The sequence below is a fragment of the Phyllostomus hastatus genome, unplaced genomic scaffold (assembly GCF_019186645.2).
Source record: "Phyllostomus hastatus isolate PE091 unplaced genomic scaffold, TTU_PhHast_1.1 phas_scaffold_129, whole genome shotgun sequence".
Classification (NCBI taxonomy): Eukaryota; Metazoa; Chordata; class Mammalia; order Chiroptera; family Phyllostomidae; genus Phyllostomus; species Phyllostomus hastatus.
The window spans coordinates 24,000,615-24,014,456 of NW_025334009.1; the positions used below are offsets into that span (position 1 = coordinate 24,000,615).

Sequence of the window (13,842 nt, forward strand, 5' to 3'; positions counted from 1 at the left end):
CTTTGATCCTTCCCTTTGTCTTCAAAATCATTATTCTAAATTTGGTGTTTTTGTTCTGTTAATATTTCTGTATTCTTAGTGTAGCATTTATCCATAGACTGTCAAGAATTTTGTGTCTTAACATTTTACATGAATGTTATATTGTATATATCTTTTTGTAACTGCTAGCTCAACATTTTTGAGAATTTATCCCCGTTAGCAAATGTAGATTATTTTCATTGTTGTACAGTATTTTGATATATAAATAAGACATCCTTCTTTTGACAGATAATTTTCTTCCCCTTTTTCACTACTGTAAACTATTGCTGCAGTGAATGTTCTACATCCTTGTATGCACATGAGTTTCCGTGGAGTTGATACCAAGGAGTGGAGTGGCTCTCTAAAGTGGCTGCACCCTTTCTCCTGACCCAAGTAGCACCAGCACTCTCCTAAGAGCAATTAAGTTTGTGTTTCTCCGCCACTATCCGTTGGGTTATTGGACACTGAAATTAGCCAAGCCAATGAGTGTGAAATAGTTTCTGTTTTAGTTACTTAAAAGATTTATTTTATTGAGTTCATTAGCTGTGAGGATGTTTATTGGTCATTCTCATTCTTTCTATGAATTGGTTACATCTTCTGCCCATTCTTCTATTAGAACATATTCTTCTAATACAGATTATATATTCCAAATACTATTCCTTGTCTTTATTTACATGGGTTACAGCTGTCTTTTCTCAGCTATTGGTTTTGTTTTGTTTTTTTCCTGGCTTTAGATTCAAGTAATAATAGCCTCACAAAATGTTTTCTGAAAAATACCTCTTTTCTGAGTTTGTGTAGGATATTACTTTTTCCTTCAATGTTCAACAGACCAGTGAAGCAATATGTGCCTTGGGTTTTCTTTGATAGAAAGTTTTCATTATTTACTTTTAGTTTTATTAAATTGGCATAGATTGGCAAGGCACGCACACACACATTACATATATTGTTTCTCATATTTTTAAACTGCCAAGGTTAAAGTATCAGACTTCCCAATAATAGAGGGAGCAGGAAAGTTAACTTGTTTTCCTTGTTTTTCTCTGCTTTGTTGAAATTATATTGCTTTTTAATAAACCTAAAGAAAATCTCCAGCTTTGTTATTGTCAAACAGCTTCCTTTTTCCACACACACACAAAAAGATGTTCCCACGGAGAATCCAAAGCATAAATATACGTAGCATACCGTAGAGGTCTTCTCAGGACACAGGAGCGTTCTCGCCTCCTCACCATCTTTTTATTTAAGCTCTTCCTCCAAATATACCTGGAAACCTTGTACTTACTTTTTCTCTTTAAGTTCACTTTTCATCTCTTTACCTAACTGTGGCATTACTAACACTCAGTTTTTTGCCCTGCCAATTTCCACCTTATATTAATAGCACTGGTAACCAAGATAGCACCCAAAGGAGAAGGTAAATAGCACCACACCACCAGAAGCCTTAAGACTCAAGTAGAGGCATTGATTTCAGTCCCTGCCAACACTTTCCCTGCGCCCAACCACCACCCTCTACACACTTACTTTTTGCCTGCCAGGGAAAAGAATGTTTAAATAGTCAAGCAATCTAAACATATGTTGCAAGCATCTTGAAAGAGGAGAAAAAGTCAACTTAATTACTACCTCTTGCAGTCATTTTGACTTTTGAAATTCCATAGTAGCTTGCCCTCTTCTCTTTGGGTTTTTCACTTTGCTAAAAGGAGAATGCTGGTGGAGGGGCAGAGCAGAACCGCTCAGAACAATATGGAAAAGCCCCAGAGCTGCCCCCAGTAACCTTTCCTCATGCAGCTCTTAGGCTCCCTTAAAGAAGCACAGAGGGCTGGTCTGAAGAGTATCAGCTTAAAAGGGACAACACATTACTAACCTCTCCATAGTGCCTCAGTCTGATCCTATTTCTACTTCTTAGATTCCAGAACTATAAATTTTACTTCCAAGTATTGTGAAAACCTCAAAGTCTTTTCACGATTTTTTTCTAATTAATAGTTTTTAGTTGTGTTGAATAATCAAAAAAATTAGAGGTTTTTCTTACTATGAATATATGGGGGTGGAATGACAGAAACTTACCTCCATTCCAGACATTTACTTTCCCGTAGAAGGACATCCATCACCCTCTGGCTTCCCTCTGCCCCTGATTCATTCCTCTTCTGGGAGGGACTTACCTAACTGGTGAGCCACAGTGAGGAACCAGACTGGATTGTTTTGGTTCTCACTCACCTGTGCCTCTTCGGAGTTGGCCTGCTCTCGGATAGCACAATTGCTCCTGGCTGGGCATTGAGCTTAATGGTCAAGGCCATGCCCTTGGAGGGGAAAGGTGGCAGTGGTGCAGAGGTGCTGGCGATACTCCGTAGGAATGTCTACCCAGAAAATAAACTTTCACAGGATACCAAGCTGGACAGGTGCTTTGGCAAATCCAGTACAAAGAACGCACTGTTAAAAACCAGTCCAAGATACTTAATCTAAACTGTATCATCGTTCTTCATTAGAAATCGAAATGCCAGTCAAGATGGTTTCTCATACTTTAAAAAGTTGAGGCATTTTTCATTGTAAGCATTCAGAGTTTCTCTTACATTCTAGGGTTCACTATTAGCCCATATTCCACAGATATGTAAGCCATATTCTCCAATATCCATTCTGTCATTAATAAAGATATTCTGGCAATCTTATATGCCTTATGCTCTTGACCTCTCAGTTCAGAATTCAGAAGGGAACAGGGGTGCTCTTTGGTGGGTCCTCTGATACCCCAACAGGATATTATAGTAATATTTCCTACAGTCAGATTTTTTAGTAACATTGGAAGCTCATATGGAAGATATCCAGAAATCAGCTGTGTTTTTATCTCTGCTCATTCATCTATTTCACAGGAGCAAAGTAGACAAACTGGGAAAAAATTTAATTTCTAAACCAATAGCCCTCTTTTATATGGATTTTTTCCCGTTTAAAGAGTGACAGTAGACAAAATGCAGTGGACAACTCAAGAGACACAGATAGAGTTAAGTGACTCCCTTCTTGAAAATCTCTCACTGATGGGCTATAGATTTTTATGAAACTTCCCACAAGTGCGACAGTTCTAAACATGGTGGACAAAATGCCTACAAACTAAGAATTGAGGTTACAATCAATGGTCGTCAATCAGATCGTACATGTTCCCTGTTAAAAACCAATCTGCTAGAAGAAGAAAACACACCACCAGATTCAAGAGCTTTTTAAAATATAATTTAAAACTATTTTGTACCAGTACAATATATTAATTTTACAAATGTAAAATTTCATCAGCTGTTAAAGCATTTGCAAAAACCACACATCCTACTTCAGCTTTATTGCACAATATCTATAAGAAAATATTAATTTTTAAATTAGAAAACATAAAAATGCTTTCAATATAGAAGAGACAATCTGATTTTAAAGACAATACTCTATAAGAATGTCTACCCAGAAAATAACAAACTTTCACAGGATACCAAGCTGGACAGATGCTTCGGCAGATCCAGTACAAAGCACTGTTGAAAACCAGTCCAGGATACTTAATCCAAACTGTCTCATCATTCTTCATTAGAAATCTAGATGCCACTCGTGGTGGTTTCTTATCCTTAAAAAAGTTGAGGCATTTTTCATTGTGAGCATTCTGAATATCTCTTACATATTAAAAACAATACTTCCGCCTTAAAGTTTTTTCCTTAATGCAGATTATCTCTGGCAACTCTTTTTTTTAATGACTTTAAGTGATCGTCTTAATTCATTTATGCTGATAGAAAACATCATGTTAAATACACTTTTAAAACCTAGTTCTTTACAAAAATCAGTTTATAAATTTGTGTCATAAAAATTAGTGTCGAGACCATCAACATGGCCTTCAATTGTTTTGTATTAGCTGGTTCTCCCAGAGCTGGGATGGCAGGGGTTCTACTCATCTCTGTAGTGTTAATCGGCAGATAAATGCAAGCACTGAACTGGAACCCCAAGGCTGGTTAATCAGGTTGTGTGGTGGATTTCAGTGGGATATGACCCTGGGTCTACAAACCAATGTAGGTGTCGAAACACTGACAGCAAATCTTGGTGGTCATTTAATTCAACTCAGACAATGAATATACACAATCTGAAGATGCAAAAGGAAAAATGTCCACATGTACATTATCAGTGGGTTGTTGTGTATCATAGAAAGGAAAAAAATTCTCATTTATTAGAACAAGTATTCACCATATTTGGTACCTATATAGATTACACTTCTTTTCCTATTAAAGCACATTGATTCGATTTCAAGTGTTTTCAAATGTATGCCTTTGTGGACCAGGAAATTGCCTTTTGGAACTTATGGCCTGCATAAGCGAAGTCAAATATAATATTACACATTTGTGTAGAGAAAATAATTATTAAAATAGTGGTTATACACTCACAAGGTTTTTTGTAGGTAGACAGAATTATCAAAAACCTGATGCTTATAAAAAAGTTTGCATTATTTAGAATTTCTTCCTTAGAAATCAAAGCAGTTGCTTTTATGAAACTGCATTTTTCAGAACTGCTCAAAGCACCTCATCTGGATGAGTGTTTCTAAAATATATATATAGGAAGTCTACAAGGAGACTTCAAACATCACATATTTCACCTTTTACGGGCTTTTAATCATGTATCCCTTCCTTAAAATCCTTCAGAAAAAAAAATAAAAATAAATTCTCACATTCCATTAGGAAAAATGGAAACATTCATGGTCTGAAACTTTCTGGATTCCCCCAAATCTTGGTACGATGTGCAATTTCCTCAGATACAGGTTTTGAGGAAACCCCTGATCATCTATTATTGAATATTCACCTAGTGGACATGCCATAGAAAATTTACATTGATAGTAGTAAATAGATTAAAATCTATTTCATAAAATAAAAATGTCCTATGACTCAAATTTAAATATGTATCTGGAAAGCTAAGAGGAGGTTTTTGTTTGTTTTTCAAAAGTGCTAATTATTACATTTACAAGTATCTTCAACACATTATGTCCAATTCTTTGTAAAACTAAACCACCTTGCTTTAGGCACACTGCTTATTGAGTTTCTGAGAAGCAGAGGGAGGGAAATCACTTGTCAATTAATCCAGCTTCCTTGATTTTACTGAAAAAGAATTTCTCCAGGATGTTGGCACATTTGTAGTATTCACTCTCGGGGGGGTTGTACTCTTTGCAATTGGTAAAGACTCGCTGTAAGTCTGCCATGAATAATTTCTTAGACACATAGTACCTATTCTTGAGGCGTTCACTCATGGTTTTCAGATCTGCACAGGAAAAAAAATATATTAGCAACTGTGACTTCTTTTGAACATTAGTTGACAAAAGTGAGACTGAAAAAGCTGTGTCATCAGTTTCATTACATTTTTACCATCCCAGTGCCTTTGTGTAAGAGAAATTCATATCATCAGGGAAAAGAGTTCTTAAATCTTATGTTCTTGCTTGTATAAAGTCACAGCATTTTAACACTGAAGGGACTGTTATTAATCATCTGGTCTAATCCCTTATTCAGCACAAGAAGATAAGTAGTAGAGTAGCAGCGATAAATATGATGAATTAAGTACTGTTAGCTATTCATTCAGATTTATACAGAAGAGGCTTTATCTACACAGAGTAAATCAGGTAGGACACTTGTATTGAATCACTTCATTACTTAAAACAATCGGACAGAGTTTCTTTAACCAAAGTCACAGTTGTTTTGTTGTTATAGGGAACTAAGGTAGAGAAACTGATCATAAACCCATCTGCAAGTATACCAGTGGCCTGGCAGGTGAAACGGTTCAAATGGATATCCTCTCATGCTCCATAAGTGACTCAAGAATGATGACAAACTTTACTTAATAATCTATTTTCTAAAGCAAGTAAGCCTTCTGAGGCTATTGTAAAAAAAAATAAGAATTTCCCAGTACATCTACGTGCTTTAAATTGTATTATTTTTACAAATGAACAGTGCTTTGTCTGAACTTACAAGAATACAATGGGGCTCCTGTAACACTCAGCCTCAGGACTGGTTTAAAGAATTCCCTGCAAATTAGAAGATGCTAACATCTTCTACTTATTAATACTGTCTACTTATAGGTCCCTAGCTGTCTCTAAGTCTGGTTCTATAATTAAAAATTCCATTAACTATAGATGGAAAAGTAAGTCAAAATCACTAAAGAAATATTTCTAAATATCAATAATCTAAATTCCCACTATATTATCAAATTTTCCAGAGGGAAAGAAACTTATAACCAAATACATTGGGATAACCATTTAATAGGACAAATAAATTTATGTGCAACATCCCCAAACTGGAAGACATTAATTTGCATCAAAATTCTAAATCTAACACAAAGAAAAAATGGAAAATATCCACTTTTTCTTATTTCTTTGACAGAAGCCTGTCTCAGAGTTAGGCCATCACAAGTGTGAGTTTGACTTTCAATTTTCTTTCTTCTCTAACTAAAATAGTTTGGAAAGAGAGAAAAATTAAAACATGTTAAGACACACAAAGGCTCAGCAAATACCCACCTAACGTCTCACCCAGGTGTGATTGAACAGATGAAGATGTCTCCTTATTTAACAATGAAAGAGCAAGTGAACTGTGCCTCTCTAAGTGAAATTAGATGTTTATCTTTCTTCCACCTAAATACCTAGGCTACTTAAAATATCCTGCCAAATATAATGTTTTAGAAGAGAGGTTTAACCCAAAAAAACTAAAAGGGGAAGAAGACAATGAAACTTAACAAAAAAAAGTTTATCTAAAAGTTTTTCAAATATATTTTTTGGAAGGGAGAGGGTAAGAAGAGATGGGGAGAACCTAAAACAGAACAGAAACAAAACAAGAATCATAGCAGCGTTTGGGCCTTTCTGAAGAATTAAAACCAATTCTACACATTCTCTTTGTATTCTAAAGTGATAGATAGCCATCTTTCTTCCTCTAGCCTTTTTAGATTCTTTCAGTTGACCAAATAGCAAAAGTTAAAAAAGAGGGGGATTTGGTATTACTGATAAACATCCTAAACATCAGTAATACCAAATCTGGAGACACCATTAAATTATTCTATTTTCACTCCTCCCTGCCACCAACTTGTGAATTCTAGATAAATCGGAAATCCTGCCTAGCAACCCATGTGCAGTTAAGAAAACATGCTAGACCATTTGGGCTAGACTATTCTGATAATGTTCCCTAAATAAAACAGGTTAGATCTCATTCATATGGAAGAAAAGAGTTTTTTAAGGCACAGGGGAAAGATAAGAAATGTGTTTATAAAGAGACAAGAGAAGGTAATGAGGAAGAGTAAAATTACTGACTTGTCTTGTCCTTAAAAACATGACCATTTTGGGGACAAAACTACATATTTTGTCCAGAACCTAAAGGCATCCCCACAAAATTATCACAGCCCCACTAAAGAGCACCACTTGCTGGTTTAGTCGACTTTGCCCAGCACACACCTCAGCCCACCGCTGGTCTTACTCAGCGTGGGCAATTTTCCCCTGCCAAGCATCCAGCTCCACACACAAGTGGTCATCAACTGGGGAAGCTCACATCCTTCTCAGACTGGACCAAGGAAAACACTTCCAGAAAGCAGGCTGTGAGCAGGCTATGACAGACAAGCCTGCTAGACCTACCGCCGCAGGTCTTCAGCGTGCACATGCCCGGCCAAAAGAAAATTATTCTCTCCAAACACCTATGGCCTCCCATGAGGGTATCACAAGAGAAGTTGACATGGTCAAGGAAGTGAGGATGCAAAGGTCAATTAAGTTTTAAAATGTACATAAAAGGTTCTAACATATTTTTTGTGTCATGGGAAATATTCATTCCCAGACCACCCTTCCATTCAGAACTCTAGACCCAGTCAACCCTCACCGTGGAAATACACAGAAGCAAGACAGAGAGAGACAAAAGGGAAAGAAGAGCATGTGGCTGTATGTCCACTTCAAGGAGTACAGACTACTGAAACCATTTCCACGACTGTATAGAATGTTCATGTGAAAATGAGTGCCGTAGAAAACATCTACAAGTAACTTCGCTATCAGGGAGCTACTAGATCCCTCTAATTCCTTCTTTCACGCTTGAATCCTTTTTTGGCACCAGAAATAGATGACAAGTAGAAAAGGTACAGAAGACACAGGCTCACACAGGCTCTCTCCCCAAAATGGCCACATAGCAGACTGAAAACAAATTTTGTTCAGCTAGTTGTCTGTCATCTGCACTATGCCAAATTGGTTTAACTTGAGGATTCTTAATTCATTCAATTCATTCATTTTAGCATGCTACAGGCACAGCAGCAAATTCTACTAAGTACCTGTCGAATGGCATTTTTTTGTTTGGTTGGTCTGGATGTAGGACAAAGCTTAAAATAGGAGTATAAGGAGTGACATTAATAGCATCCATCAAGAGCATGAAAGATCAAGGACTGTGTTAACTGGGATTTCTCCCTCTGGAAGTAGAGCAGTCAAGCAGCTTCATCTAACTTCTTTTGCACGATCTTCAAAACTCCTTAAACAGACTCACAATGTGTCAAGAGCACAACCTGACGCTTATTCATTTGCAACCCAATAGGTAGAGTATAAGCAAGGTTATGTCCAAACAGTCAGCGTTTCATATCTCATGCTGTCTGCAGTCCCCACCTGGGCTTTCTGCACCTAGTGTTGTTGGTGTGTGGGCTCCCAGGCAGCTGCAGAATGTCTCATAAACACAGGCACACACCTCTCCTGTGTCCTTCTGCTCTGACATCACTGCCCTCCCCAGGTACATGGAATCTCATCACCCACCATACACACCCTACCCTACCACAGAAGAGTACAATTAACCTCCGTAACCCTTCGTCCCCCACGCCGCTATCCAGAGAGTTTTAAATCTATACTTAGAAAATGTTAATGGCATTACCCATGGGGAACCTTATAACTTCATAATATCCCGGAGCTTCTGTTCTCTTCACAGGTTCCATGAAGGGCCAAGCGCTTTGATGGCTCTTGGGTAAAGAAAAAAGCAAGGTATCTAATACGGAAATTCTGTGTGGGAAATCATTTCAAAATACTTCTATGGGCTGAATGAAAAGGAAACACCTACCTTCACCTGCTGGAGGATGCTCTTGAGTGTGCTGTAAAGCTGGTCAGAGTCTTTGGGCTCTTTACTTGAAAGGAAAAGGGTGAACAACAAAGAACGATTAGTTTTTCATCCTCTTGCCAGTTGATTCCTATGCAGCTCATTTCTACAAAAACCTAAAACTGAATTTATTCCTGAATTCTGTATGAAAACTGACACCCAACAAGTGTTGTATTGGTGACTGCAATCAGTTTGTCCATTTTCTCTAAGTTGTTGGGAGGGGAAGGGGGACCACTTCCATTAATATCCTCTCACCCATCACACTTACCTCTTCTCTTTTCCACTCTGTTTCCAGCCTGTCTCTCCTATATGTCAACAAAATTAAAGACTGAGTGAGAACTGTTTTTGGTAAAGAGAATAACAGTTAACACTTATTGAAAATGCAATAAATTACAGCCATGCCTCAGTAAGTCTATTCCTGAAGACTGAAATTAACTGCAGTTAGTTACCTCCAAATACAGCCAACAGTACAAAACATTTCCAAGGCTGACAACACTGCCCTACAGGTTAATGTTTTTTTAAAGAAGGAACTCCAACCTTTCAGAAAAAAGCATAAAAAATAATAATGCCTAGTACTGTAGGCACATGTATTGTTTATGTTTATGATTTTATATACTTATTTTTAGACAGAGGAGGAGGGAGGGAGAAAGAGAGGAAGAGAAACATCAATGTGTGGTTGTACTACTCATGCAACTGCTACTGAGGACCTGGCCTGCAACCCAGGCATGTGCCCTGACTGGGAATGGAACCGGTGACCCTTTGGTTTGCAGGCCCAAGCTCAGTCCACTGAACCACACGAGCCAGGGCAGCATGTGTATTTTTTTTTAACTTTTTTTAAAACATCACTTTTTTTTGCCAATCATCATGTGAAGAGTTAAGCTGCTATTTTAGGTTAGAATAAACTCTGTCCTAGTCTCTATTTTATTTGGCAAAGACTTTGCTTATAATGCAAGATGGTTTAGTGTAGCAGAAAGAAAACATACTCTGGAGTCCAGTAGACTTGGATTTGATTTCTTGCTTTCTCTTTTAAAAGCTATTTTTTACCCCAGGTAATTTATTTAACCTTTGGCTCTCAGTTTACCAATCTATAAAACAGGAATCTAAAAATTAGGTGATGTTATCCCACAGAAGAATGCCTGGCACAAACTGGCATTCAGTGATAAGGTAGTTATTATGCCATTAGTTAGGATAATATGGGGATGTAAAATTTCTGGTCTGGCAGTGAAAGCAAGATGTCCTACAGAGTAGATTTTGTAAAGAAGAAACATATATAAAACATATCATGAAAAAACAAATAATGTCTTATTCTCTTCTGGAGAATTTTAGTTTGTTTGATTTTGTTTTGCTGTATAAATCTTAAATATACCAGAAGATCCTGGACTTGACCCAAACGAAAGTGCTGATATTTGATAGCTTTTCATCTACCGAAAGAGCTACTGTGTGTGTTTTAACTCAACACAACTCACTGCTAACATAGTCACAGGTACGAACCCTCTGGAAAACTGGTGTGAAATAGGGAAACAAATTATGTGATTTTCAACCATCCTTCCTAGAAATTTGAAAAACCGATTGATCCCAGCACAGATCTATACAGACTGTACCCATGATGGCAATGAGACACGGTGAGAACAGCAAGACGGTGGAGGAGTAAGAAACAGCCTGTTTCTCATTCTGACAGTTACTGGCCATGTGCTGCGTGAGGTCAGAGAAGTTAACCATTCCGAGACTCAACTTCCCTGCTTGTAAAAGCAGAAGTCCCCTACTTACAAGGACACGTGTGTGTAGTGCCTAGCGCTGTGCTACAAACAGCAGGCTCTCAATCAATGATAGATATTAATAGCCACAACAAGAGGTCATCTAAGCACTCTTTGGTTTGTTTGCAAAGGGAAGTAGAGAAAAGATATCAAAGGAAAGCATTTGCTGGCTTCTTAAAAGACTAGAAATAACACAGATGGAGAAGGGCTGGGCAAAAAGCTTTTTAAAGTACTGCACTCTGGTAATAGTTTCAAACACAGCTGATGGCATTACCAAAAGATTCTGTTTTTAAATGAAGATCTATAAAGACTATCCTTTCAGGGATCATTTCTACAGTTTGTTACTAAAAGAAGATCTATATACATACTAATTCCAGGAATGCTTTCTATCGGAATCTGTCGAACTCCATCTTTAAAACATGAGAGTCCAGGGTAGACTTTTCGAATCTGGGCTTGTTTTCTTTCTATCAGCTTTTTGATGATCTGTAAAGCACAGGAGAAAACGTGTTCAGTGGCTGAAGTCTGCAGCCACAGCTTCAGTCTGCCAACCTAAGAAGCTGTTTCCCTAAAAAATAAATTCTTTAGAAACCAAAAAGGGAGAAAGGGGTGAATTCAATTTAACAGGTAAATCAGGAAAACATTCTATTATATCATGCCCATTCAGTGCATTCATACAACCATCTTTACGAGCATTTGTCCCGGGCCAGCAGAAATGTCAATATTAAAAGAACACTCTACCCCTAGGGCCCACTGTCCTCTTTAGTGTTAAGAGCTAATTATTTTGCCCAGCTTGTCCCAGAATCTCTGTCAGAGCTACAGTAAAAGCGGCGGAGATCTGCTACCCAGGCCAGCGTCAGAACCTCCTCCCATCCCATGACGGGGAACCGTTCCCTCCAGACGGAAGAGGCAGGAGAACAGGCCTCAGAGAGGCCCGAAAGCCTGGGAGGACGACCTTGCTACTCAAATTTTTCAAGGCCTGAGTGGCAACCTTTGCTTTTTGCACAAAAATAGCAGCTCCAAAGTGTTGTCTGTTAAAGCATCACAACCATGATGTGACAATTTTGAGAGGTATTTGTTTTATAAAACAATTCCTAATGTATCAAGCTAAGTATTTCTAATATAATTACAAAAAAAAATCGCCAACCTGACATTAATCATATCATAACTGGATTTTGGAAAAGAAAAAAAAAAAATAAAACAGTAGCAGTCATTAACTGAACTCACAAGAGAAAACAAAAATGTCCAGTTCCTGACTGCTTGATTTCAGACTTAGCACTGGTAAATGCTGCAACAACCTAAATTCATAAACCTAACCATCAAACAAAGAACTTCATAAAATCACGGGACTGGTCAAAGTATACTCCTGTTAACCTGGTTCGGTGCTATCCAACAGAGCATAATGCAAACCACTCTTGTAATTTAAAATGTTATGTAGCCACATTTTTTAAAAAAGAAGAGGTAAAACTGATTTTAACAAAACATTTTTATCTAATCCAATATATCCAAAACATTATCCTTGCAGCATATAATCAAGAGAAGAAAACCAAGAGAGTTTGCATCCTTTTATTCATGCTACATCTTCGAAATTAGAGTGTATTTCCTCTCACAGCACATCTCAATTTGGACTAGCCCCATATCAAGTTCTCAGAAGCCACACGTGGCTAGCAGCTGCCACTCTGAACAGCACAGGTCTGGATGGATACTCTCCCTTCATTTACTAATAAGTACACATCTTTTTTAAAAAGACTCCTGATGGCAATCTCTTAAGTGAATGCCTTGAGAAAATATACTTTGAAATGCATTTTCTCTTTACCAAGGGACTCTCCAATGTGATGACCTACGAGGTGGTCTCCACACCCTTCACGCAGCACCTCGAAGGTGGTGGGCCCCTGGTGAGTGACTGGTAATGGGAGGGGAGGCTTCCTAATCTTGCTGTGCCTCCAAGAGTCAGTTTGGAGAAACGACACACTTTACTTCTGTTCTAGCCTCCTCACCTCCCTAGAAAAAAGTCTTTACCTTCCACCATGTCTTCATCTTTTTCTCCTCAAAATCCATCTCTCCCTCCTTTGCTGTCAGTTTTAGTCTTCCCAAACAGAAAACTGGGGGAGACTTCCCCATCTTTAATATGTCACCAAGTCTTCACATGTCTTCTTACAAAAAACCTCATTCCTTCGCCTCACCCTGCCTTTGGCTCCTCCAAACCCAATCAATCCCTTGCACTCTCACACATGAACACACACACACACACACACACACACACACACACACACACACAGAGCCAACTGTGCCGACTCATAGCCTAGTCGCACTTACTCAAACAGTGGCTTTCATTACCCACCCACCCATCTATGGCCCTAGTTATTCACATGCCCGTGAATCTACTTGGACTCTGAGTCTTTACTCATGCTGATTCCCTAGCAGGCTGCTGAGTTCAAGGCACGTACGTCTGCCCCACAGCCAGCTCAGATGACACTTGGCCTCTAGGGCTCCCACCGCTCCCGTGGAGTCAAGAATCACAAAGGAGGACTCAGCTCTCCACTCTGCACCACCTGTCCAACCGCAATAGGTTTCTCTCTCTCTCTCTCCACTAACCACAACCACAACTGACCCTGCACTCTAGGCTTTCAGGGCTAGGAAAGTCCTCCATATATTTACTGTTTGTTCACTACCACCATTAGTCCCCGCCTTCCACAGGGGGAATCTCAAAGTTGGAACAAAGATACTTGCAAAAATCATTTGAACTCAGTACAAGTAGGTACTATGTGAATCCAAGTATTTTATTTTGGTGAGTTTGGATCTCTTTTAAAAGAACTAGGTTAACAGCTCCAAGCTTGCTTCATCCATTCAATGGTGTATGTTAGAGAAGGCGATAAAGAAGGAAGGTGAGGAGAGATGGAAAAAAGATCCAAGAGAGGAAAAAGAAGACGGGGGAAGGAGCGTTGTCTTTTGAAACGTTGACTGCTTTTGTCAGCTTTGTGCTTATGGCTTTCCCCTTCGTG

At 38.5% G+C, this 13,842-nt stretch overlaps 1 protein-coding gene across 1 annotated transcript in view; it reads right to left on the reverse strand.

The window, feature by feature from the left end:
• Nucleotides 1–3,197: 3,197 nt before the first annotated feature.
• KAT2B (lysine acetyltransferase 2B) overlaps nt 3,198–13,842 on the reverse strand; it is a 93,479-nt gene continuing 82,834 nt past the window's right edge. The window contains exons 14-18 of the mRNA XM_045856970.1: nt 11,212–11,326; nt 9,358–9,394; nt 9,054–9,117; nt 8,871–8,955; nt 3,198–5,262 (exon numbers count right to left, since the gene is read on the reverse strand). Of these exons, the coding sequence (XP_045712926.1) occupies nt 5,069–5,262; nt 8,871–8,955; nt 9,054–9,117; nt 9,358–9,394; nt 11,212–11,326 (495 nt within the window). The 3' untranslated portion in view covers nt 3,198–5,068. The remainder of the gene's footprint in view (nt 5,263–8,870; nt 8,956–9,053; nt 9,118–9,357; nt 9,395–11,211; nt 11,327–13,842) is intronic.